Source organism: Bos mutus, chromosome 4 (genome assembly GCF_027580195.1).
Source record: "Bos mutus isolate GX-2022 chromosome 4, NWIPB_WYAK_1.1, whole genome shotgun sequence".
NCBI classification, from domain to species: domain Eukaryota; kingdom Metazoa; phylum Chordata; class Mammalia; order Artiodactyla; family Bovidae; genus Bos; species Bos mutus.
Window position 1 is genome coordinate 68,999,213 of NC_091620.1, and position 27,941 is coordinate 69,027,153.

At 40.9% G+C, this 27,941-nt stretch overlaps 1 gene segment (V, D, J or C); it reads left to right on the top strand.

Moving 5' to 3' along the window:
* LOC102271507 (T cell receptor gamma constant 2-like) lies at positions 1–27,713 on the top strand. The segment is given in 8 exon segments: positions 1–157; positions 243–546; positions 11,040–11,092; positions 15,968–16,297; positions 20,977–21,036; positions 21,548–21,595; positions 21,880–21,921; positions 25,435–27,713. Coding segments are annotated over 8 exon segments (1,056 nt in total).
* The last annotated feature ends 228 nt before the right edge of the window (positions 27,714–27,941 follow it).

Consider the following 27,941-nt stretch of genomic DNA (forward strand, 5'->3'; position numbering starts at 1 on the left):
AGAAGCACCCACTCAGACCCTGACCTGACCTCCATCACACACCCAGGTGCGGCGCCTCCGGGCAACTTGAGCCCCACCACAATGGGCTCTTCTCTCGGGGCAGGGGGCAGAGCCGTTCTGGGCCACCTGGCCCTCCTCTGGACCCTCGTGGTTCCAGGTGAGTCCCTGCGGCTTCCCCGGTGGGCCGGGCGGGATGCACCCAGATCTGCGGACTCAACCTGCCCTCATCTCATCCCTTGCAGGCATCCAGCAGGAGATCAGGGTGTTCCAGCGGTCCGTGATGGTGGGGCACGCAGGTGGAGCTATCACTATGCCCTGTCAGATCAGTAGGTCTGTGGATTACGTCCACTGGTTCCGCCAACTGGAGGGCCAGGCCCCTGAGAGGCTTCTCTATCTAGCCTTGTCCAAGCGGGATGTGCAGTGGGATTCGGTCCTAAGAGGTGATAAAGTCAACGCAGCCCGCGGCACGGATGGCAAGAGCTGCACCATGTCCTTGAGGAAGCTGGCGAAGAGCAACGAAGGACTGTACTACTGTGCTACCTGGGGATCCGCACAGCAGTGCGCGCAGCCCCGGGATCTGCACAAAAAGCGCTGAGACCCACTGCTCTCCCAGACCTGGCAACTGTCACCGCCTCCAGGTCCCTTAGGTTGCCTTGGGGTGACCTCTCAGTATCCTGACGACTCCCCCGACTCTAGGGCTTCTGCAGATAAAATCTGATGGGAGCTGAAGCTGACCCAGGGAAAAAGCTGTGCAGGTGGCAGGGACTTTTCCAAAGATTGTCCAGTTCAGCTTGTCTGGAGCATTTGGAGGAGAATCTGGGCTGCTCAATCCACCAGCTACTAAACACATCCAGCTATTGAGCCCTTGAAATGTATTTAGTTCAAGAGCCCAAGCTGAGATGGGCTGTATGTCTATAACACAAGCTATATATTGAAGATAGTCACAGAAAAAAAAAGTGGAATATCTCTTTAATTATTTTTATATTGTCTTACAGTTGAAATATTTTGGACATCTTGGACTAAGTAAAAATAGTCCTAACCTTCATTTTTTTTTAACGCAGAAGCCAAAACATTTTCATCTATGGCTTGAATTGGTGACTCACATTTACTTCTAACGGACAGCTCTGGTATTGACTGAAAAGATAAAAATCTGACCATTTCCCTTGAAGGATGCACAGACAAAATGTCACATAAATTATTTCAAGGGTGAAGGACAGTCTAGATCTGCCACAAAATGTTTGAAAGCTGAGCCTGGAAGTGCATGTCTGATCCCAGTCTCTAAGTTGTTCACCCATTGTTACCATTTTGCGGGGGAAGAGACAGCAGTTAGAAGCCCAGGCAAAATATTGGCAATGTCTCAGTGTCCTCCTCTATTGGCATGCCTGGCACTCATGAGTTTGAGTTGATAAAAATCCTCATGGTGATGCAGTTAACCCTGGATGAGACATCAGGTTCTCACTTCTCTCTTTTGTTATTTTTTTAAATTTAATTTATTTTCATTGAAGTATAGTTCACAATAGCCCAAATATGCAAACAACCTAAACTTCCATCAACAAATGAATGAATAGAGAAGATGTGGTCATATACACAATGGAATACTACTCGGTCATAAAAAAGAATAAAATAATGCCATTTGCAGCAACATGAATACAACCAGAGATTATCATTCTAAGTGAAGTAAGTTAAAAATAGAAAGACAGATACCCTTTTATATCACATATATGTGGAATCTGAAATATGGCACTAATTAACCCATCTGTGAAACAGAAACAGACTCAGGGGCACAGAGAACAGACGTGCGATTGCCAACGGGAAGGAGGGTCGGGAGGGAAGGACTGGAGCTTGGGATTAGCAGATGCAAACTATTATATATAGAATGGATTGGCAAAAAGGTCCTACTGTATAGCACAGGGAGCTATTCAATATTCAATATCCTGTTATACACGTCTCCTTGAATGTCACCACATATGGACTTTTGAGTGAATCTCTGGCTACTCTGCTCTCTTCTATAAAATGAGGAGGTTGAACAGCTAAAAATATATGCCTCTAATCTCTGCATTTATACGATAATCACACAAATCACTTATCACTATATTCACTACCTTCTTATGAAAAGAAGAAGAAAAAAACAAAGAGAGCCTGTGTCACTGATTCTTCAAGCCCAAAACAGAAAAGCCCCTGATGCTGTATGAGGGAGAGAAAGAAAATCCTTTTGAAGTTTAAGCTGAATTTAGACCCTTTTCAAGTGGAAAGTCAAAGTTTATGTACAGCTTAATAGCAATGGTAAAACAATTAATAAAAGATTCCTAAACTCATTGTCTACCTCCCTGAGCTCTCATTTTGCAGTTAGAAATGTATAATTCATATATGCTTTCCTTCTGAAAGAGCCCAACCCTTCACTGAAGGCCTAATTCAAAGCTAAGATCCCCCAGTATGTGTTAGAAGAGGTGGAGCTAAAGGGGACAGAAACTTACTCTAGCTCTGTTTCACGTTCGCTTACTTCATCTTCCCCATCATCCTAATACAACTCTTTCCTGTTCTTGCAGTCACACCAATGCCAGACTCCACAGAGAGTGAATTTTTTGAACTGGTGACAATGTGGCCAACAAGAAGAACCAGCTCGTCACCCATGTCCTTACAGAGCTATTAATACGTGGTCCACAGTCCCCGGGAAGGGACAGCCCAGTGCCTCTGCTGTGAACCTCAGCTATGGCGTGAACCCTATTCTCACCCCTCACTGACTCTGGCTTTTCCCTTATGAGCTCTGTGACCTTGAGCAAGATCTTCACGCTGTTAGGCATCAGTTTTCTCAGGTCTAAAGCAGAATATAACCATTCCAAAATGTCTCTGTCTTGGAATTATACCACTTAATGTCAGTTGCAACCTCCATGGTGGTAGATTAGCTCTTTTCTGCATGAAAATCCTACTGAGACATATTTAGAAACCTAAAGTATATCTTTCTTGAGTGATCTTGTTTTCAGGGTAATCACTGCCAGGATGAAAGAAATGGTCCCAAGACTGTCACTTACTTTGGGAAGCACTTCAGCTAGTCTGTCTCTCTCCAAGTGAGGGATGTAGGCTGGCAAAGGCGTGGCTGTGCATTGTGCTGATGCCCCAGGTCATGTTCATTGAGGGCAGTGTGATAGAGTAGAAGAGTAATAGATTTTTACTAAGTTTTTAAAAACTTTATTGGTATATAGTTATTAATTTTTGAATCAAACTTTTCTGACAATTTTCCATACCTCTTTGGCACAGGAAATATAGGACATTTACAGTCAGCTCCTTCCTTGCTCATGTTAGGTGTGAGATGGGTGGGGATCTCCCTTAAGGACAAAGATGGGTGTGGCTGCCCCACAGCCTTGACTATGAAGCTCCCTCACAGAGTGCATACTGGGAGGCAAGGCTGAGATCTCTAGCAGCCCTGACAGAGAGTTCTTCTGTCAGGAGATACCAATCATATCATTCAAGTCAAGGAACTAAGGGGATGCAAAGGGTGTACCCCAGTCCACATTAGGTCCCCTCAGTGGTATCTCTGTGACCTGCCTCCTTCCAAAAAGAGAAGGAGCAGAGAGGAAGGAGACACAGGTCACAGATCCACTGAACTCCCGTGTTATATCTGGATTGTGCTATGCATCTTCCTATAATGATGTGAGACATAGGTGTTCTTACTACATTTTCAGAGTTAGAACACTAAGTGTTAGATAGCAAATAAATCAAGCAGGTAATAGGCAAAATTAGAATTAAAATCACTTTGCTGTACACTTGAAACTGACAGAACATTGTTAATCAACTATATTCCAAAAGGAACTAAAATTTGTTTTTAAAAGAATGAAAAGCAGTATTGAATGATTTCATGTTCCCTTCTGTAGCACACTGTGGGCACTTGGTATTACATAAATGTTTGCATTCCAGCTCTATCATTTTCTACCTGATCATCCATCCTTATGTCACATCCTGATCTCTGTGGAGACTTGTTTCTTGGCTCAAAATACCATCATTTACATAAAAGGAGCTAATGAGTGTAACTGTTTTTGAAAATATAGTGTAAACATTATATTCAAGAATTACAGCTTTATTTTAACATTTTTCTTTTGTACCAATAATATCAATCATATAGATTTATCTCCATAGGGAAGGCACTATGCTTGATGCAGTAAGGGATTTAAAATGATAGGGTGGGTCTGGAGCAGACGTGGGGAAATCAGGGTCAGTCCTGTCTCTGTCCTGGCAAATGGACAGCTTATCTGTGCTCAGAGGAGCATTCAGTTGCTTCTGGCAATTTCTTTTTCTCTTTATCCAATTGAGTGGCTTAAGATTACAGAACAGTCTGGAAGACATTTCTTCTTTCATCGTAAGAGAAGTGGCCTTAGCTCCCAAATTTTAGTTTAAATAAGGAATCTATATTCAAGGAAAACAGTATTCTACAAATTTCTTCTTTTATCCTATGAAAGATAAGTCATCACAGAACTTGTATTCTCATTTCTAATTATTGTGGTAAAGAATCAGGTTGCCTGTCACTAATTATTACAGAAATGCAAATCAAAACAATGAAGATTCACCTCACACTGGTCAGAATGTATCATTAAAAAGTCTACAAATAACAAATGCTAGAGAGATGGTGAAGAAAAGGAACCCTCTTACACTGTTGATGGGAATGTAAATTGCTGCAGACACTGTGGAGAACATTATGGAGGTTCTTTAAAAAACTAAAAATAGAATTACCATATGATCCAGCAATCTCACTCCTAGGCATATATCTGGACAAAACTATTATTCAAAAAGATGTATGCACTCAAATTTCATAGCACCAATATTTACAATAGCCAAGACATGGAACCAACCTAATGTCCATTGACAGATGAATGGATAAAGAAGAGGCTGTATATATACACAATGGAATACTACTCAGCCCTAAAAAAGAATTAAATAACACCATTCGCAGTGACATGGATGGGCATAGAGATGCTGTGCTGAATGAAGTCAGACAGAGTAACACAAACACTGTGTGATATCACTTACATGTGGAATCTAAAATATGACACAGATGAACCTTTACAAAACAGAAACAGACTGGCTCCTCTCCCGGAAAGGGCTGGGTCCTTAGGAGTTTGGGATGAGCAGATACAAACACTGGAATATATAAACAAGGTCCTACTGATCAGATCAGATTCCTTTCCCAATGCAATCACAGACACCAGGCCTCCCTGTCCAACACCAACTCCCAGAGTTCACCCAGACTCAACGTCCATCAGTCAGTGATGCCATCCAGCCATCTGATCCTCTGTCGCCCCCTCTCCTCCTCCTGGAATCCCTCTCAGTATCAGAGTCTTTTCCAATGAGTCAACTCTGTCCAAAGGGGATTTTCAGCCTCAGCATCATTCCTTCCAAAGAAATCCCAGGGCTGATCTCCTTCAGAATGGACTGCTCCTTGCAGTCCAAGGGACTCTCAAGAGTCTTCTCCAAACAGTTCAAAAGCATCAATACTCAGCCTCAGCCAACACTAAAAATACATGATTGGAAAAAACACTAGACAGACCTTTGTTGGCAAAGTAATGTCATGGATATGCTATCTAGGATGCTGTGGAGTAAGCGTGAATTTCATGGCTGCAGTCACATCTGCAGTGATTTTGGACCCCAAAAACAAAGTCTGATTGTCACTTTCATTTGCCATGAATCTAAAATGCCATGATCTTCGTTTTCTGAATGATGAGCTTTAAGACTTATTTCCTCTTTCACTTTCAAACAGACTCTTCACAGACATCTGCATATCTGAAAAGATTTCTCCCGCAATCTTGATTCCAGCTTGTGTTTCTTCCAGTCCAGCTACCAAAATAAGTTAAATAAGGGGTGAGAATATACAGGGATGTATAGATTTGGAACCAGTCTGGGTCCAGTTCTAACTGTTACAAACTACAGATTTCTATATGGTCTGGTAATATCTAAACAAATCTCCCAAGTTTATTGTCCTACAGTCAAAGGCTTTGAGGGAACTATATTTAATATCCTGTATTAAACATATTGGAAAAGAATACGTATGTATATACATCAGTCAGTTCAGTTCAGTTGCTCAGTCGTGGCCGACTCTTTGCGACCCCATGAATCGCAGCACGCCAGGCCTCCCTGTCCTTCACCAATTCCCGGAGTTCACCCAAACTCACGTCCATCGAGTCAGTGATGCCATCCAACCATCTCATCCTCTGTTGTCCCCTTCTCCTCCTGCCCCCAATCCCTCCCAGCATCAGGGTCTTTACCAATGAGTCAACTCTTCACATGAGGTGGCCAAAGTATTGGAGTTTCAGCTTTAGCATCAGTCCTTCCAAAGAACACCCAGGACTGATCTCCTTTAGAATGGACTGGTTGGATCTCCTTGCAGTATATATTGAATCACTTTGTTGTAAATGGTCTATTAAGTGACAAACGCTTTTCTGAATTTTCTTTTCTCTCTTGTTTAAGATAAAAAAAATTGTTCTCCTTTCTCCAATAATTTGCAAAATATGTTTTATTGGTTTTCATTTTAGAAACTAACAACGTTGTAAGTCAACAATACTCTCCCTTCCCCCAAAACAGAAATATGTTACTCAATGAATGGAGAACTTTGTCCACATTGCTCAAGTACACTTGAATTGGTAAATTTGCATTTTCAGTTACTGAAGAGTTTCCTCCTTTCAGAAATATATTCCCAAATCACCAACTGAGCTGCCCTGGTGTTTGTGAGAACGGAAGAGCTTTTCCTTTGATGTGAACTCCAAGCAGTTTCAACACAGATGAACACCTGGAAATTTAAAAAAAATTCTTAATTCTTTGAATACTCTTCCTGGAAATATGGGAAAGCAGAACAGGTGGTTAACCTACTACTGTCAAACTCTTCTTTTCCTGCTTTTATCCTTTTCATTTTTAATCAGTATTGTCAATGATTAGTCCACCATGGAAAACAGATATTTGGGCCCACTAATCTGAAGAAAACTTATAAAATATCAGATGCCATAAAACCCATCATCAAGGACTTCCAAAAGAACTCAGAAGGTCAAATTGCCCGCCCAAAGTTGTTAAACTGCTAGTCACTCCATGAAGGTAGGAGAAGGCTGAAATCATTGTAGGAGCCTGAACCAGTATGACAGCTCAGGTTGGAAGAAGATGTTTGGAGAAGGGACTAAGTAGCTCCCTGTGGTAAGTAACTTTTTTTCTATTTTTACCTTAGTCATGAAAGACTGATAGATGCTTTTCAGAAAAAAAAAACTTACAATCCCCCTTATCTGACTGCCATACTTGGCCTCAGCATGTGAACAGCAATTTTGCAGCTAGTGGTCACTGTATATGGATGTACATGGAAACAAAACTACTTCCTGTTTGTAAGCCACTGAAATTCATCTTTTAGAACACACACACAAACACACACACACATGCACAATAGACTCAGGCTAGATATTAAACTATTTTAAGGACCATATCTGTTTCATTGTTTCATTTATGTTTCAATATACTTACACCATTAGCATAATATGTCATTATGTCAGTAAAGTTGTTGGCAAAGTTTATGTCAGTAAAGTTTTTTGTAAAGGAATTTACAAAAAAAAAATCCTTTTCTTATAAATGGCTCATTAAGTGAGAAACATTTTTTAAATTTTATATTCTCTATAGTTTTCCCCCAATAACCTGCAAAACCTGTTACTGATTTTCACCTAAGACCTAACAGCAGTGCAAACAAAATTTCTTATAATAAATAACTATATAACATTTGCAAATCCCACTTCTTATTATTCTAGTTTCATAGACGAAAGCTGAGAGCAGTCAGAATTTATGTCATGATCATTCTTGCTGCATTGCTTGGAAATGGACCAGTGTAATGGAATTTGTGAGCTCAACCATCTCAGCTCTGAAGTCCATGAAAGGAGTCTGCATGGTTGGACATCCTTACTTACTCATTCTCTCAGCAAACATTTTTTGAGGACAGTTTCTGTGTGGATTCTGGAGACAGAAGTGTGAACAAGACACAGATAGAACAAATCCCAGCACTCAAACAGCTAATAGTCTAGTGGAAAAGCATTCTAGATGCTGGCTTGATTGGGCCCATATTCTGTGGCCTGTGGCTACCAGAGAAACAACAGATCTTGCATTGATGAACTTGTTTCTTTCTCAAATGATGTAATAGTTATTGCTTATAAAATTCATATATTTTATCTGTCCTAAAAATTTGATAAAATGACCCCAAATCATCCCACTAAAGAGAATAATAATAATATCAGCTACTATTTACTGAGAGCTATACTGTCACCCTGCTTATTTAACTTATATGCAGAGTTCATCATGAGAAACGCTGGACTGGAAGAAGCACAAGCTGGAATCAAGATTGCTGGGAGAAATATCAATAACCTCAGATATGCAGATGACACCACCCTTATGGCAGAAAGTGAAGAGGAACTAAAAAGCCTCTTGATGAAAGTGAAAGAGGAGAGTGAAAAAGTTGGCTTAAAGCTCAACATTCAGAAAACGAAGATCATGGCATCTGGTCCCATCACTTCATGGGAAATAGATGGGGAAACAGTGGAAACAGTGTCAGACTTTCTTTTTTTGGGGGGGCTCCAAAATCACTGCAGATGGTGACTGCAGCCATGAAATTAAAAGACGCTTACTCCTTGGAAGGAAAGTTATGACCAACCTAGATAGCATATTCAAAAGCAGAGACATTACTTTGCTAACAAAGGTCCGTCTAGTCAAGGCTATGGTTTTTCCAGCGGTCATGTATGGATGTGAGAGTTGGACTGTGAAGAAAGCTGAGCAGCAAAGAATTGATGCTTTTGAACTGTGGTGTTGGAGAAGACTCTTGAGAGTCCCTTGGACTTCAAGGAGATCCAACCAGTCCATTCTAAAGGAGATCAGTCCTGGGTGTTCTATGGAAGGAATGATGCTAAAGCTGAAACTCCAGTACTTTGGCCACCTGATGCGAAGAGTTGACTCATTGGAAAAGACCCTGATGTTGGGAGGGATTAGGGGCAGGAGGAAAAGGGGACGGACAGAGGATGAATTGGCTGGATGGCATCACTGACTTGATGGACGTGGCTTTGAGTGAACTCCAGGAGTTGGTGAAGGACAGGGAGGCCTGGCGTGCTGCGATTCATGGGGTTGCAAAGAGTCGGACATGACTGAGCAACTGAACTGAACTGAGACATCATGATTTCATGCATTGGAGAAGGAAATGGCAACCCACTCCAGTGTTCTTGCCTGGAGAATCCCAGGGACAGGGGAGCCTGGTGGGCTGCCGTCTATGGGGTCGCACAGAATCGGACACGACTGAAGCGACTTAACAGACATCATGATAAGTAGTTTCCATGCCTTATCTTTTCCTCAAAAGGAATCTTCGTCTTCCCATTCCACAGATAAGAAAACTGAGGTTTAGAGAAGTTCAGGTACTTGCCTAAAGTCACATAACAAATTGCTGTGGCAAATACTGGGATTCAGTAGAGACTTGTTTATTCCAAAGGACAGAGTCTGGGCCATTACACAAGGTGAGAAAAATGAAGTCTAAGTTTTTATATTCTGAATATTTACTCCTCTGTAGCTTGATCTTTTAAATGGATTATTTAATTGACTTCTTAATTTGTAATAGGTTATAATTTGTATTATTACTCGTGTGTGAAAACAGTGTTTCTGTGTATTTAAATTGTGTGTTTCCAAAATTTATTTGTGAAGACCTAAGATAGAAAATGCCATGTACAGGAAGGGCATGAAATAAGATCAAAGGCACTCAGGGAAGCAGGAGGAAAAAGGACTTCTAGCAGAAAGCACAGGTTCAGATTTTAATGCTGAAGGGTAGGAGAGTTATGTGTCTACTCTAGCTCAATTAAAAAAAGTGAATATGAAAAAGAAAAAATGAAAAGTTTGTGGAATACTTACTTTTTATTAGCTGATAAAATAAGCACACCAAAATTTTTAATATGATATGTTTTTACAACATAAAATTAGAAAAGGACTTTAATACATGAAGTTAAGAGAAAAGTGAAATAAAGATGGAATATAGTCTTCAACATCCATTTTATAAAATGGGAGAAATGGTCTTTAATCAAACCCATTTATACTACCAGTTCATCAATGCTACGGATACCATAACACTTAATGTCATTCACAGACGGTGACCCTCAGCAGATAGGGTCAGGCAGGTAAGGTTTTCACAACCCAACATGATAATAATAGAACTTGAGAACCAGGCACCCTACCATTTCTCTTATCATCCTGCCTTGAAGACCAAGCTCAATTCTACACATGAGCTGGAGAGAAGTCAGTCTGAGGCTGAAATTTCTAGTAAAAGCTTGGAAGAATATTAATTGTGCTGTTGATTGGGCAGGAGGGGGAAGCCATTTGTTTTGGACAACACAAGTGAAGTAATTCCATATACTGACTATACATATTGGGCTTTAGCCAATGTTCCCTTTGAGTGGCTTAACCCTGGAAATACAGCGGGTAACACTAGACAAACAACTAACTGCCTTTAAGTTGTGTGTATGAAAAGCACGTGCCCTATGACCATGGCTTTGAGAATTCCTGACATGTGGAGCATAGTAGAAGGCAAACAAAGGAACAAATCTTCACAGTTAATTGCCACAGACTCAGTTGCAACCCCAAAATACTGAATTCCCATCAGTAAGGGCAAGCCCTGGTCACATGATATTAAAATATTATGTTGGAGTACACAATCACCTAGTAATAAGAAATCACTAATAATAATGATAATAATTATTATTATGGTCTTTCTTTTCCATGGCATTTTTAATAAAATCACTTTTTCAGACCTTGTTTCATGTTGGTCCCACTTCAGCATTAAAAGGGATGTCGAACTGATTCAGGCTAACACTATGTTTTCAAATAAACAAACACCGAAAGCTTTAATTTACCTGATTAGCTCAGCCATGGAGCCTGTTATGAGCAAAGTGAATCAGGACCAGAAACTTGGCCTCTTGTATCCCAGGCTGTCATGATTCCACTAGGACTTAAAGAACTCAGAGAAGCTAAATTAGTCTAAAGTTTTTGCCACAGGTTGAATCACTGTGGAATTTAAACAACATGATCTTTGGTGAAGGAACAAAAGTTTTCGTCCTAGGTAAGTACCTGAAGAAGGGCATTTTTTGTCAAGGTAGTGGAGGGAAGGCAAGAAACAAATTGGAATAATAGTTTAAAATGTTTGGGAAAATGGGAATGCGAATGGGGATTAGATTAAGGAGTTTAGGAAAGATATTAAAACAAATCCTTAGAGCATACCATAGACAACTGTGTACAAATATAGTAGGATTTGGCTTTCTGAACTTGTGGACTTATATAAAGGGTTCCTGTATAATATATGTGATCATCATGAAAGTGTTCGGTTCAAGGCCAAAGTTGGCTATTATAGGTAAGTTTTGTGAGCTGACACACTTCCTTTCCTGATGGCAAAGGGGTGTTTTCAAAGAACCTGGCCTTGGAGTCAGTCTGATCAGGATGTCTGGGTCTACCATTTACTGTTTATGAGCACGTGGTCAGTTATTCTTCGGCCTCAGTTTCTGAATCCACAAAATGGAATAGCCATATGTATCCAGCTGGTATCGTGTGAGAATTCAATGAAAGCCTGTCAGTAGTGTCCCTGACACACTGTGTAACACGTTGTCGGTGCTGGATAGGCGTATCCACACTCTATTCAAATGCAAAGGGAAAACTGCACTCAGGAAGGACAGTTGTTTGCATCCAAAAATATTGACAGAAGAGAAATTCTTCAGAGGATGCAGTTGTACTGCTAACTCCTTAAACAAACAGTTATCTTACTGTCCACTCACACACACAAAATTGAATTGGGAGGTATTTGTCTCTCTTTAACAGACTGCTTTCTATTTGTCAAGAAAAATGAAGTTAAAATGTATTTGTTTTTATATTTGTTGTTCTATATGTTTTACATCTGAATCCTTTCACTTAATTGATATCATCTCTAACACAAACATTAAGAGAAGGCAATGGCACCCCACTCCAGTACTCTTACCTGGAAAATCCCATGGACGGAGGAGCCTGGTGGGCTGCAGTCCATGGGGTCGCGAAGAGTTGGACACGACTGAGAGACTTCACTTTCACTTTTCACTTTCATGCATTGGAGAAGGAAATGGCAACTCACTCCAGTACTCTTGCCTGGAGAATCCCAGGGACGGGGGAGCCTGGTGGGCTGCTGTCTATGGGGTCGCACAGAGTTGGACACGACTGAATTGACTTAGCAGCAGCAGCAGCAACACAATTGGCCCTTAGAAAATAAACTTGGGCTTCACGATCATATTTATCAGAAAAATTTTAATTCATAAATTAAATGATCATGTTGTGAAGTCAATTAAATACAGATGCAAAGGTCAAAATGTAATTTGTTTATTTAAATGTGAAATAGTTCTAACTATTTAATTTATAAAACATAAGGAAACATAGAGTACTCTTAAGCAATAAAAACAAAGTGTGTGATGGGAGAAATATACAGTATCTTACTATTATAATCAATAAAATACTATTTACACCATGAGTAAGGTGTATAAAATTAAACACATTAGGACTTAATTGTATTTACAATGTAAGTTTTTAAATGACCTCTGTTTGCTTACTTCTTTAGTAGAAAACTCAGGAATTTTGCTACAGAGGAAAAATTTCTCAAAAATTTTTTTCTTTTTCTTTTCAAATGATAAGTTTAATTTTTCTGTTCTTAAGAAACTGCCCTCAGAATGATTAAAACAACTCTAAACTAGCTCAAAGAGAATATGAGTAAAGTATTTATGTTTCATTTGGAAATAAACTGGAAAGAGTTTTAACATTTATAATTTCAACCATTACTTTAACCATAAATATATAATCAAGAAACATGCCAGCATTTAAGTGGGATCATTTATAAACTATGTTTTGTTATATATGTTGACATCATGTCCATAAGAAATTCAGGAAGCATACATTTAATTTTTAATTATATGTATATTTATTTAGCAGATGAAAACATAGTAAACCATGGAGCTCTAAAGAAGTTCAGCAAACTTATAGGGTAGATTTAACACTGGGGGAGATACAGAATCAAAATACTGTGCATTCTTAATCATGCTTAAACTTGAAATGAAATTTCAAAAGAAAATGTGCCTTGGTAAACATTCTCTAAAGTGAAGCAAAATTCTGATAAAATGCATTACTTGATAAGGTTTATATAAAGCATGTCAGAAAATTATACATTTTTAATAGAAGTTATGGAAATATTGCTATTTTGTTTCCAAATTCAAGGCACTGTAAACAATCAACTCCTCCACTCAAAAATCTGAAAGTTTTCAGATCTGAAGTTCAGATGTTATATAAAATTAGAAACTCACCAGAAGAATCCCATCACTTCAGAAACAGGCAGGTGATCCACATTTGAAGCTTTAAGTTCAACATCACAAATTGTCAAGTACACAGGGACTCTAATTCCCATTATAAAAAAATGACTGTATATTGTTTAAAAATACAATAAATTTCCTACTGACATTTATTTATATGATAAGTAAGATCAGTTCAGTTCAGCTCAGTTGCTCAGTCGTGTCCGACTCTTTGCGAACCCATGAACCACAGCACACCAGGCCTCCCTGTCCCCGTCCATCACCAACTCCCGGAGTTTACCCAAACTCATGTCCATTGAGTTGGTGATGCCATCCAACCATCTCATCCTCTGTCATTCCCTTCTCCCCCTGCCTTCAATCTTTCCCAACATCAGGGTCTTTTCAAATGAGTCAGCTCTTCGCATCAGGTAGGCAAAATATTGGAGTTTCAGCTTCAACATCAGTCCTTCCAATGAACACCCAGGACTGATCTCCTTGAGGATGGACTGGTTGGATTTCCTTGCAGTCCAAGGGACTCTCAAGAGTCTTCTCCAACACCACAGTTCAAAAGCATCAATTCCTCAATGCTAAGCTTTCTTTATAGTCCAACTCTCACATCCATACATGACTACTGGAAAAACCATAGCCTTGACTAGATGGACCTTTGTTGACAAAGATAAGTATGGTTCATTCCAGAGTAGTTAAATGGAGTTCCACAGAGTTGCAAAACATGAGGATGAGTTATGTGACCAAAGAGAGCACAAGTTACAAAACAGGATAGGAAGGGAAAGCAGTGGAGAGAAGGGAACTTTCCTACACTGTTGGTGGGAATGCAAACTGGTGCGGTGACTATGCACAACAGTAGGGATGTTCCTTAAGAGACTAAAAATAGAGCTACCATATGATCCTGCAATCCCACTCCTGGGCATATTCCCAGAGAAAAACATGGTCTGAAAATATACAAGCACCTCTATGCTCATAGCTGCACTATTCACAATATCTAAGACCTGAAAGTAACCTAAGTGTCCAATGACAGAAGAATGGATAAAGAAGACATGGGGTGTGTGTGTGTGTGTATATATATACTGGAATATTACTTAGCCATTAGAAAGGATGAAACAATGCCATTTGCAGCAACATGGATGGACCTAGAGATTGTCCTACCGAATGAAGTAATTCAGGCAGAGAAAGAGATAAATATCATATGATATCTCTTATATGTAGAGTCTAAAAAGAAATGATATAATTGAAATTATTTATAAAACAGAAACCAACTCACAGACTTAAAGAACAAACTTGTGGTTACAGTGGGGAAGGGTGGAGGGAGGGACAGTTAGGGACTTTGAGACTGACATATACACAGTGCTATATTTAAAATCGGAGAAGGCAATGGCACCCCACTCCAGTACTCTTGCCTGGAAAATCCCAAGGATGGAGGACCCTGGTAGGCTGCAGTCCATGGGGTCACTAAGAGTTGGACACGACTGAGCGACTTCACTTTCACTTTTTACTTTCATGCATTGGAGAAGGAAATGGCAACCCGCTCCAGTGTTCTTGTCTGGAGAATCCCAGGGACAGGGAGCCTGGTGGGCTGCCATCTATGGGGTCGCACAGAGTCGGACATGACTGAAGCGACTTAGCAGCATATTTAAAATGGATAACCATCAAGGACCTACTGTATATAGTACAGGGAAGGGAATTTTGCTCAATATTCTGTAACAATCTAATTGGGAAAAGAATTTGAAAAAGAAGAGATACATGTATACGTATAACTGAATCACTTTGTTGTACATTTGAAACTAACACAACATTGTTAATCAGCTATACTCAAATATAAAATTAAAAGTTTGAAAAAAGTCAAAGATTCTCACCTCTAGAGAAACTATCAGAGTTAACTGGACTTCTCCCCCATTCTCATTCTCACCACACACCCAAATGCTTCATTTTTTTAATATAATTTTATTTTTAAAATTTTTGTCCTTGCTGCATCTTCTTTGCTGCAACATGGGCTTTTCTCTAGTTTCAGAGAGTGGGGCTACTCTTCATTGCAGTGCGGGCTTATTGCAGTGGCTTCTCTTGTTTGAAGCTTGGGCTTTAGGGCACGGGGCTTCATAGTTGCAGCACAAGGGCTCAGTAGTCATGTTTTCAGGGCTCTAGAGCACAGGCTCAATAGTTGTGCAGGGGCTTAGTTGCTCGAGGCATGTGGAATCTTCCGGATCAGGGATCAAATGTGTGTCTCCTACATTGGCAGGAGGATTCTTTACCACTGAGCCATTAGGGAAGCCCATCCATCCACTTTAAAACAGGCTCCACTATGATAAACAATAGAGATGTTAAAAAATAAATGTGTTCGTGAATTTTGGAAGGAGATAAAACTCATACCCCATCTTACCATATGGAAAAAGAACAAAGGCCAATGTGTGATCCAGGTTCTACTCTGCTAGCTGTGACTTTGGGCAAGTTACATAACCTCTTGAACGTCTCTTTCTATTGAAAATAAGAAGGATAGTAAGTGAATGTAATCCATGGTGAGCACTAGTTCAGTGACAAGTTTTCTTCCTTTTATTGCATGCTAGTTTATTCCATGGTTCTCCATGTTTCTCTAATAACTATTTTAAATTCTTTTCTATCCCCCTCTGCAGATAAAAAACTTCCTGCAGATACCTCCCCAAAACCCACAATTTTTCTTCCTTCAATTAACGAAGTCAACCATCAACAGGCTGCAACATATCTTTGTCTTCTGGAAAAATTTTTCCCTGATGTTATTAAGGTTTCTTGGAAAGAAAAGAATGGCAACAGAGTTCTGCCATCCCAGCAGGGAAATACCATGAAGACCAATGACACATACATGACGTTCAGCTGGCTGACCGTGACAGAAAACTCCATGAAGGAACAGTACATGTGTATCGTCAAACATGAGAAAAATACAAGAGGAAAAGATCAAGAGATTCTTTTTCCTGCAGTGAATGAAGGTATGTGAATATAAACATATAAATATAACCTCCCTTGGGCTTCCCTAGTGGCTCAGTGGTAAAGAACCCACCTGCCAATGTAGGTGACATGGGTTTGAGCCCTGGGTTGGCAAGATCCCCTGGATTTGGAAACACAAACCCACTCCAGTATTTTTGCCTCAGAAATTCCAGACAGAGAAGCCTGGGTCACAAAAGAAGAGTCAGACACAACTTAGCAACTAAACAACAATAACCTCCCAGAACACAGTTTTTCAAAGACAATACCCCAACTTTTCTGTCAAGTCAAATAAACACGTCTTTCTAAGATGTTGTTAAGTTTAATGGTAGCATAAATGTTTTGAAATTCCCACTAGAATTAAAATAGTACAGTCATGGGAACATTAAAACAAAAAAGAAAAAAGATTTTTAAGCTTTCTCAGCCTCAGTTTCATCTTCCAAAATGTTACAGTCACAATGATGATTTTAGGGTCTTTGTATGGATTAAATTAAAGAAAATATATGAAAGCCTCTAGCAACTTAGTGCCGGAGAAGGCGATGGCACCCCACTCCAGTACTCTTGCCTGGAAAATCCCATGGATGGAGGACCCTGGTAGGCTGCAGTCCATGGGGTCGCTAGGAGTCGGACACGACTGAGCGACTTCACTTTCACTTTTCACTTTCATGCATTGGAGAAGGAAATGGCAACCCACTCCAGTGTTCTTGCCTGGAGAATCCCAGGGACAGGGGAGCCTGGTGAGCTGCCATCTATGGGGTTGCACAGAGTCAGACACGACTGAAGCGACTTAGCAGCAGCAGCAGCAGCAACTTAGTGCACAACAAATTTGCAAAAAGAAATTCCACTTTTGATTGCTTGGTTGATCAGGAAATAAGAACATTTATATTTCTTTCAGGAATGCTCTACTCACCAAGCAAAGTCATTCTCACTTTAATCCTGGTTTTACTCAAAGTATGAGTCAGAAACAGTGGGTTATTAAATGACAAAATGATGTTCTTATGAGGAAACCAGACTGCAGTTCAACAAAAAGTATTGAGTTGGCTAAAAGGTTTATTTGGGTTTTCATAAGATGTTATGGAAAAAACTTGAAAGAACTTTTTGACCAACTGAAGAGAATAATTTACTGCTGCAGTTTTATTATGGTCTTAGTTAAAATTTGTACTTTATTTACTACCTTGAAGTTAAAATTTGTAATTAAAGATCGGGTGAGACTAAAGTGTGCAAACTTATTCCCACTGTACATAATGAATGTACTTCTTGCTGTTAGAAAAGGTCTTTCAAGATACTTTTATTGCAGCCCTAGCACATGCCAGGTCTGGAGGGATGTGTGAATGGACACACTCGGGTGAATTACTGTCCTAGGAGGATGCACTACAGTCAAGAGAATATACAGTTTTCTGGATGACTCAGGGTCACTTGCGATCCAGGCATGACATCCCAAAGCAGCCCCTGTGAGCAGATCCTGGATGTGTCCACACGGTGGGGGCAAAGTGCTGGGTGTATCTTCACCCTGACAGTGGTCCTCTAACTCACTGGACTCCGGACTTAACGTTCTGAGTAATTCACCTAGCAGACCAAAGGCCACAGAGTGCCCATCAGAGGAATCATTTTGTGCTTTTCTCTGTGGTTAGAAAGCCTTTTCAAGCAGTGGGAACCAAGCACATAAAATGTGCACAGACGTTTGCTGTGCACCAGTCTGAATTTCTGAAGTAAGTCTTTATCTTCTCTGATTCTTAGTTTGCCAATGATCAAATCAAGCTTGAACATTTGCCTTGGCTTTGTTCTAGGACTGCAATGAAGAGGAGATGAAATAAAGTCAGCAAAAAAATTGCATCCTAAAACATAAATGGGTGTATTTGTTCATGCATCTACTGTAATATTTATATTCTTTCCTTAAACTAATCAAAACTAAGATTACAGAAACTGCCCTAAATTTCTATTTCCACTCATTCTACTCTAAGAAATACATAATAAACAAATTTGTTAAGTGCAGTTTAATATAATCATGGCTCTAACTGTCCTATTAGGTTTTAATTTTTCTGTGATTAAGGAAAAATAAAAAGGGTAGTAAGTTTCATGGTGATAATTACCATAAAGGAGACAAGTTCCCTTTTATCATGTGTGATACTTGGCACTTAATTTCTAAAATAAATGTTTCCCATGGATTTCATGGCCATATAGCTAAAGAGGGCATTTCTGTGAATGTCACTCTTTAGTAAATTTCCCATTCCAGTGTTCTTGTCTGGAGAATCCCAGGGACGGGGGAGCCTGGTGGGCTGCAGTCTATGGGGTCACACAGGGTTGGACACGACTGAAGCGACTTAGCAGCAGCAGTAAATTTCTAATGCTATTTTTGGGAAGTTTCTTCTTTTTGATAAAAGTTAAGAATATTATATGGGCTTCCTTGGTGGTTCAGATGGTAAAGAATCTCCCTGCAATGCAGGAGAATTGGATTCTATTCCTGGGTTAGGAAGATACTTTGGAGAAGAGAATGACTACCCACTCCAATATTCTTGCCTGGAGAATCCCATGGACAGAGGAGCCTGGTGGGCTACGGTCAAAGGGGATGCAAAAAGTTGGACTCAACTGAGAGACTAACGCTTTCACTTTCAAGAATACTGTGTTGTTGTTCAGTTTCTCAGTTGTGTCTCTTTGCGACCCCGTGGACTACAGCGTGCTAGGCTTCCCTGTCATCACCATCTCCCAGAGCTTGCTCAAACTCATGTTTATTGAGTTGGTGATGCCATCCAACCATCTCATCCTCTTGTCCCCTTTTTGTCCTGCCTTCTATCTTTCCCAGCATCAGGGTCTTTTCCAATGACATGGCTCTTCCCATCAGGTGGCCAAAGTACTGGAGCTTCAGCTTTAGCATCAGTCCTTCCAATAAATATTCAGGGTTGATTTCCTTTAGGATTGACTGGTTTGATCTCCTTGCAATCCAAGGGACTCTCATGAGTCTTCTCCAACACCACAGTTCGAAAGCATCAATTCTTTGGTGTCCAGCTTTCTTTATAGTCCAACTCTCACATGCATACATGACTACAGGAAAAACCTAGGTTTGACTATATGGACCTTCATTGGCAAAGTAATATCTCTGCTTTTTAATACACTATCTAGTTTTGTCATAGCTTTTCTTCCAAGGGGAAAGCGTCTTTTAATTTCATGGCTGAAGTCACCATCCACAGTGATTTTGGAGCCCCAATAAAAGTGATTCAATATATACTGCTTCTCATTGCAATGGCTTCTCGTGCTGCGGAGCATGGGCTAAGTAGTTGTGGGGCACAGGCTTAGCTGCCTTGTGGCATGTGGAATCTTTCAGACCAGAGATTGAAACCATGTCCCCTGGATGGGCAGATGGATTCCCACCCACTGTACCATCAAGGAAGTCCCAGAGAGTTTTAAGACACATTAAGGTCAGTTCTTGAGGATGATTATATTAATATTTCACTCTTGGCATTTACTGCAAAGACTTAACACCTCAAATTCATTTTTTATAGTGAAAACTGATCTCAATGAAGGCATAAAATGGCATACCAGAACCAAATCCATATGGATAAGAACATATCCAGAAGAAAAGCAATAAACCAAACAACCACTATGACTCTGTTTTCCCGGATCCATTTTCTATATGGAAAACTATAATGCAATTTGGCTGATTTTTTTTTGTATTTGGAATTTTCTATCCCTGGAATTGCACTGAAATGTTGACCTCCTACAAATGCAATTTGGCTGATTTTTTTTTGTATTTGGAATTTCCTATCCCTGGAATTGCACTGAAATGTTGACCTCCCATATAAACGAGGTCACTGATAAGAATAATTAAGATATCTGGAAAAGAAGATGCTTTTAGTGTCTACAGTAGTAGAATTCTGTTGTTCATTGGTTACTTTCTCTCTCTTTCTCCGGCTTATTTTACAAAGTACTTTACACAGGCTCCGTCTCATTTAATCTCTCACAATAATCCTTTGAATGCTGGCTCTGTCATCACTGGTACCACTGGTCCAACTCTCTGCCAGTCACTTTCCCTCTGATCCTTATTTCTTCTTTTGTAACATGGAATCCCCCAAAATACACCTCACTCCAGTGTCACTGGAAGATTAAAGAAGGTAACACATGTGAAGTAGTTAGGGTAGTTATAGTTGCTCACTAGCTATTAGCCTTATTGTTTTCATTATGCCCACAAACACCACAAATGCAGAAATCATGTGCGTAAGTCAGGGATACTGGGAACGTGTGTGATTTGGAAAGGTGTGACTGCTTTCCTTTGCTTAGAAGGGAAATTTACCTGAGCCAGACTTCCTTGAACGTGGGATTCTGTTGCAGATTCTAGGATTGGATGTGTTCATCTTGGGAACATCCTTTCATGTCAGCAGTGGACACTCAAGATGTAGAGCAGCCACTTTTTCTGTTAGCCTTTCTGCAAATATTTCTTGAAATTGTATTTTGGACAGACATTGTCACATGTAGAAAACAATATATGAATTAGATCTACTGAATTACATATTATCAGATGAACTATTTCTGGATTTGTAGAGCTCATATTTTAATCTGTCAGCAGATTATATATATATAATATATATGCTACATGCACACATACATATATATGTTACACATACACATATAAACATGCATGCACAAATAATGAACATGAATAATTGACAATACTTTCTCTAATTTATTGTAGTTTTCACCCCAGTTGTCACTACTACTGAGCCTCCAAATGATTGTTTGAAAGATGGAAGTGGTAAGTTTTTGTGTACGTTTGCTTTTATGTTGGGCTTCCCTGCTGGCTCAGTGGTAAAAATCTGCCTGCAATGCAGGAGCCACGGGAGATATGGGTTTGACCCCTGGGTCAGGAAGATCCCCTGGAGAAGGGCATGGCAATCCACTCCAGTATTTTTTCCTGGAGAATCCCATGGATAGAAAAGCCTGGAGGGCTACAGTTCATAGGGTCTCAAAGAGTCGGACATGACTGAAGCGTCTTAGCAGGCTTGCATGCACCTTTATGTTAAGCTTTAGTATTTTTTTCCCTTCTGATTAATTAACTTCTTTTGAACTTCTCTGGCTTAAAGTAGAAAAGAACAAATATCTGGAATAGTGATGCTAAAAATTTTCATAGTTTCAAGAACCGACTGACTTGTCTAGCAGCAGATTTTATATATATATACACACACACACACACATATATACATACACACACACACTGTCATAATGGGCATGGACAATTGATTAATATTTGCTCTCATTTCTTCTAGAAGTCACTGATACTGATTTTACAAAAGCTTGTGCGAGAGATGAAAGTGGTAAGTTTTTGTATATATTTGCCTTCATGTCATCCTATAGCATTTTCTTTTCCTCCTGATGAAATTACCTTTTGAACTTTCCTGGTTTATGGTAGGAAAGACCAATTATTTCTGAAACTTTAAGATTCATACATTTGATCAGTATCTCTCCTGTCTCTATTGGCAGATTTTATATATATGTGTGTGTATTGTGTACATATATACACACACACAAACATACATATACATATACATCATGTATCAAATAGTAAGTATGAACAATTGACTACTATTTTCTCTTCTAGAATTCGCTAATTCTACAAAAGCATGTCTGAAAGATGAAAACAGTAAGTTTTGTCTGTATTTGCCTTTATGTCATGTTATAGCACTTTTTTCCCCTAGATAAATTAAACTTTTGAACTTGGTTTAAGGTAGAAAATCAGAAAGTCTGGATATTGCAAAATAGACTGTTAAACGGTCTATAAGGAAATCTTAAGTAAGTCTATTATTTAGATTGTTACACTGTCTATATATTTCAGGTTACACATATTTTAAGTAAATCCAACATTCTGTAAGAGTCATCTTAACACAATAAATACTGGTTTTGGTGTGAGATGACTCTCAATTAAAGGATGTGGTTGTGTAGCTTTTGATTATAGTGACTATGCAAAAATGATACCAAGTTGCTTTTATGTAAGTGCACTATGTTATTGCTAGTACCTAATAACATAAACTGATGCTTATAGAGAGTTTCATATTCCTACAGATGGCCTTATACTATGTCTTTTGTGTATTTTAAGTATGATTTTCATAAAGCTCCTAAGAGGGTATATATTCAGTTCAGTTCAGTTCAGTCGCTCAGTCGTGTCTGACTCTTTGTGACCCCATGAACCACAGCATGGCAGGCTTCCCTGTCCATCACCAACTCCCAGAGTCCACTCAAACCCATGTCCATAGAGTCGGTGATGCCATCCAACCATCTCATCCTCTGTCATCCCCTTCTCCTCCTGCCTTCAATCTTTTCCAGCATCAGGGTCTTTTCCAATGAGTCAGCTCTTCGCATCAGGTGGCCAAAGTGTTGGAGTTTCAGCTTCAACATCAGTCCTTCCAATGAACACTGAGGACTGATCTCCTTTAGGATGGACTGGTTGGATTTCCTTGCAGTCCAAGGGACTCTCAAGAGTCTTCTCCAACACCACAGTTCAAAAGCATCAATTCTTCTGCACTCAGCTTTCTTTATAGTCCAACTATCACATCCATACCTGACCACTGGAAAAAACATATTAATTTCCCCCCATTTTACAGATGAGGGCAATGAGCTAAAATTAATCAAGTCCCTTGTACCAAGTCTCACCACCCCACTCCAGTACTCTTGCCTGGAAAATCCCACAGACGGAGGAGCCTGGTAGGCTGCAGTCCATGGGGTCGCTAAGAGTTGGAGACGACTGAGTGACTTCACTTTCACTTTTCACTTTCATGCATTGGAGAAGGAAATGGCAACCCACTCCAGTGTTCTTGCCTGGAGAATCCAGGGGACGGGGGAGCCTGGTGGGCTGCCGTCTATGGGGTCACATAGAGTCGGACACAACTGAAGCGACTTAGCAGCAGCAGCAGCAGCAGTACCAAGTCTCACAGCTAGATCTGGAGTTTCAACCTAGGACATTTGAATCCCTCCTCTAAGACACTGATATAGAGTAAGAAATCCAAAAACCAAGGCCTTGACACAATGGACATCTGGCTGGGGGTGTAAGTGCCTGGGCTTCCAACTATCACAGACTAGAGTTCTTTGGTTATTAGTTGCATTAATGTGGGTGCATTACTTACATTGCTAAACAGCAGAATCCTCACCTGCCAATAGGGAACAATTACACCTAACTCAGTAATTGAAGGGGAGTGCTTCCCTGGTGGCTCAGACAGTAAAGAATCTGCCTGCAATGTGGGAGACCCGGGTTTGATCTCTGGGTTGGGAAGATCCACTAGAGAAGGGCATGGCAACCCACTCCAGTATTCTTGCCTGGGAAATTCCACAGACAGAGGAGGCTGGTGGGCTACAGTCCATGGGGTCGCAAAGAGTCAGACATGACTGAGCAACTAACACTTTCACTTTCAGTTATTACAGAGATAAGGTCAGCTATGTGGGATGTCTCCATAGGGTATCCATTTAGCTGGCACAGGATCAGTACTAGTTAGTGGTCCCTTCTCCCTACATGAGGGTTCTTAGTGAATTTAGAAGCACTGGCTCCAGTCCTGCTCATCCCTTCTTCATTCTCACTGTGTCAGGGGGCCTGAAACTCAGCTAACACCTGACCTGACACTGGGCAGTAAGTTATGAGCCTGTCACCTTCTGAGATCCTTTCCACACCATATACTAGTGATTCTGGAGTTCTGACTCTAGAGAGAGAGATATTTCCTCAGGAACAGACTTCAGCCTTGTGGTTTGCTTAGCCAAGTCAGGTCCATCATCACTGTTGTTAATTATTCCTTGACATCATTTATTTCTTGTAAAACTTCAAAGGAGAGTAAGCGCAATTAGCCTATAACATCACAGCCACGATGAGAGACATTCAGGACAGACAGATGACTGAGGTATGAGCGCCTAAACTTTCTGAGAATTGGGCTAACCACTGTCTTGCATTTTGCACAGTGTTCACTTTACTACACCCTGCCCCACCCACCTTAGACGCCACCAAATTTCAGATCGTAACCTCATCGTAATCTCACTGATACACAAGGTATAATCCATCAGATCCTTCCAAACCAGTGATTCGACTTGATATTTATGCCCAATATCAAATGTCTGGGGTATGCACTGAATGTGGAGATGCAGAACTACATGACAGCTAAGAATGTGCTCATTAAAATCATGTTGCTGGGATTGAAATGTGGTTCCTGGTACTTTCTAAATGTGTGACGTCAGGCAAATTACTCCTCTCTGTCCTCAGTCTATTTGTAAAATGGGGGTCGACCCCATAGACAGCAGCCCACCAGGCTCCCCCGTCCCTGGTATTCTCCAGGTAAGAACACTGGAGTGGGTTGCCATTTCCTTCTCCAATGCATGAAAGTGAAAAGTCAAAGTGAAGTCGCTCAGTCGTGTCTGACTCTTAGCAACCCCATGGACTGCAGCCTACTAGGCTCCTCCATCCATGGGATTTTCCAGGCAAGAGTACTGGAGTGGGGTGCCATTGCCTTCTCCAAATGATCTTATAGGTTATCATAAAAATTAAACAAGATTAAAAATTTGCATGCAAAGCTCTCAGAAAAGTGTTTAGCATTTGGCTAGCGGTTAATGAATATTACTCGTTATTTTTTAGACATATGGCAAGGGTGAAGAAAATGCTGAAAGCAATTTATCACAAATGATTTTCCCTCCTGGACTCCATTAAAAATATAACCTTACTTTTTAATATTTTGGAAGGTTCTAGTGAATTTAGCTGAGGTTGTTGACTTGAACTGTGAACTGAATTCTGAGCCGTCCTGGTGGTGGTGGTTGTGATGATAAATGTTTACCTTGGGGTTTGGTGTTACAGGGGTGTCATGCCAATGTAGATGATCAGAAGTAAATAATTGTGACCATACCTCTTATTGGGCTTCCCTGGTGACTCAGATGGTGAAGAATCTGCCTGCAATGCGGGAGACCCGGGTTTGATCTCTGGGTTGGGAAGATCCCCTGGAGGAGGGCACGGCAACCCACTCCAGTATTCTTGCCTGCAGAATCCCCATGGACAGAGGAGCCTGGCGGGCTACAGTCCATGGGGCTGCAGAGAGTCAGACACGACTGAGTGACTGAGCACACACACAATGTTAGGAGGTGTATCCTATCCTTCTGAAAGAATGGGTAATAATCATATGACTTCTCCTAGATACCGTGCAGCTGCAGTTCACGTACAACTCTGCTTACTACACCTACCTCCTCCTCCTCCTCAAGAGTGCCATCTACTTTGTCACCACCTCCTGCTGTGTGTTTAGGAGAACAGGTGTCTGCTGTGACGGGAAGAACTCGTGACGCAGGGGACAGCAAAGGGGCCAATTTCCCTTCTTCATCTATTGTGTCAGAAACTCTCTACTGAAGACCTAGCCAGGCTTGCTTTCTGGGTTTGGGTTATTTCAGGTGTTGTGTCTAATTTTCTATCATTGTGTAAGGGTTTTTCGAAGCACTGGGCAGACAGTTTTCCTCTCTAACAAGAATTCTGCCATTACTCAAAGGCACGGCCCAGGGCTAGTCCAGGGGAGCCTCTCCCACCACTGTCCCCACAACCTCATCAGCTCCTCCCCACCCCTAAGTCCTCATAACCCCTGGAGCACACACAGTGGGCATTTCCCTGTTTCCTCCTTGAGCATCTCCACCGAGACCACGGCCCTGATCTTCCGTCACACACCCTGGAGATGCTGGCTTTGCTACTTGAATCCTGTACTTTGATTTTCACAATAAGCACAATAAATTTTAAAAAAGAAATCAAAAGTCCCTTTTTATCTGTGTACTTTAATTTCATGAAACTAATCAAGGTGAGAAACAGCATGACAACAGTGATATCAAATTTAGTTCTGCTTACAATAATGGGCAACACCACATTTCTAGGTCTTTCCCTGAGACGGTAGTCATGGTGCTCTCTTTGGGGCACTGGCTCCAAGGGGACCCACAGCCAAAAGAAGGTGCCAGGGTTCCTTCTCTTTCAAAGTCACCAGATTCAGACTCATTGGTTTGAGATGTTCCTATGGCAACAGTGTGACTGACACCCAGCATGACTTGGACTTGTGTGTGTTCAGATCTGTAGTAGTGCCTCACAAGCACTGCCTCCTGCTCCTCACATTAATCCCATGAGAATTGCACCAACACCAGAGGGGCACTGGGTGGAGGGCGCAGCATGAAGACTCTGAGCCCCGAGGGCCTGGATGTGAACCCTGGGTCTGTATTAGTATCTGCGTGACCTCAGGTAGCGATTTGAACTCTCAGTGCCATCATTTCCACATCTGTGTAACAGAGTTACAGTTATGTCTCCTGGAACATGAGGAGTAGATATGTTGGTGATGCTTGGACCATGCAAGCCCTCAGCAACATTAGCATCTACTGTCTGTAGCTCTACTGTAAAGTCGGTAGATTCTACACATATACCGAACTACCAAGAATCATCTGTAATCTCATATCCCTGCGGACAAGCTGGACTCATCTTGACTCAACTGGACTCAGTTTTAACAATTCACCAGGAATCCCATTTATTGTCTAAGAGCCCTTGGAGGAAGGTGCAGTTAAAGTCGATAGTTTACAGATTGGAGAGATTGAGTATTCTGCTCATGATCACTCTTTTGTAAGTAACAGTCATTTAGAGCCAGGTTTCTAAGATCTCAGAGCCCATATTTTGTTTCCTAGGATCCTGTGGCTTTCCCTTGACTCATTTGCTACTGGGAAAAACAAAACAAACCCCAACAAAACAGAACATGCCTTGCTTCTTTGCTAAAGGCCTCCTCCAAAGAGTCTGTGAGAATTTTCTTAAGGACTTGCAGGTGCGTCTGCCTTCTCCTCATGTATATTCTCTGGAATCACCATAGCTGCTCCCTCTGTTATCAACACTATGGAAACTCTGCCTGACTCTGTGAGTCTTAGTAACTGCTCTTTCAGGAGTATAATGAACTGGACTGAGAGTCTCAGACCGAGCAAGACAGTGGATGGTACTCTGAACATCCTGTCACCCCAGCTCCTGCCCTAGACTCAGCAGACGCCAGATCCTCAGAATCCATGTGGAAGCCTCTTAGGTGCCCAGGTGCATTTCTGAGATGGGAGGAAGGCATACATCAGTTTGGTCCAGTCCTTTTCCACTATAGCACAGCTACCATGTGGTACAGGGGAACACTGGACCAGAGGTCCACCATGCTCCTCAAGAGTTAGAACCTTCACTTCCTGGTCTGTTCTAACCAACTGTGTCGTGTCTCCTTGACCACATCATGTTCCTAGGTTTACCCATATTTAGAATCAGGTGTTCAAATTAAGTCATTTCAGATTTCTATGGCAATTTACAAATTCAGTGATTAGTAACCCAATGAAGTAATAACAGCAAAGGCTTTCTGCTTTTTGTCTTAGCATCTGTTAACTTATTGAACTCTCAGAAGACATATGCAATGATCTCTGTTTTAGAAATGAGGAAACTGAGGCAGAGAGGAGCTAAGGAGGGTTCCCAGAGTTAGACCCTCCTTGTCTCCTCTCTGCCTCAGCTTTCTCATCTATAGAACAGAGTCTAGAGAATCCCCTGGACAGAGGAGCCTGATGGGCTACAGTCTTTGCAACGGGAGTTGCAAAGAGTCAGACATGACTAAAGTGACTTAGCACACATGCACACACGCACACACACACACACACACACCAGAGCTAAACAGC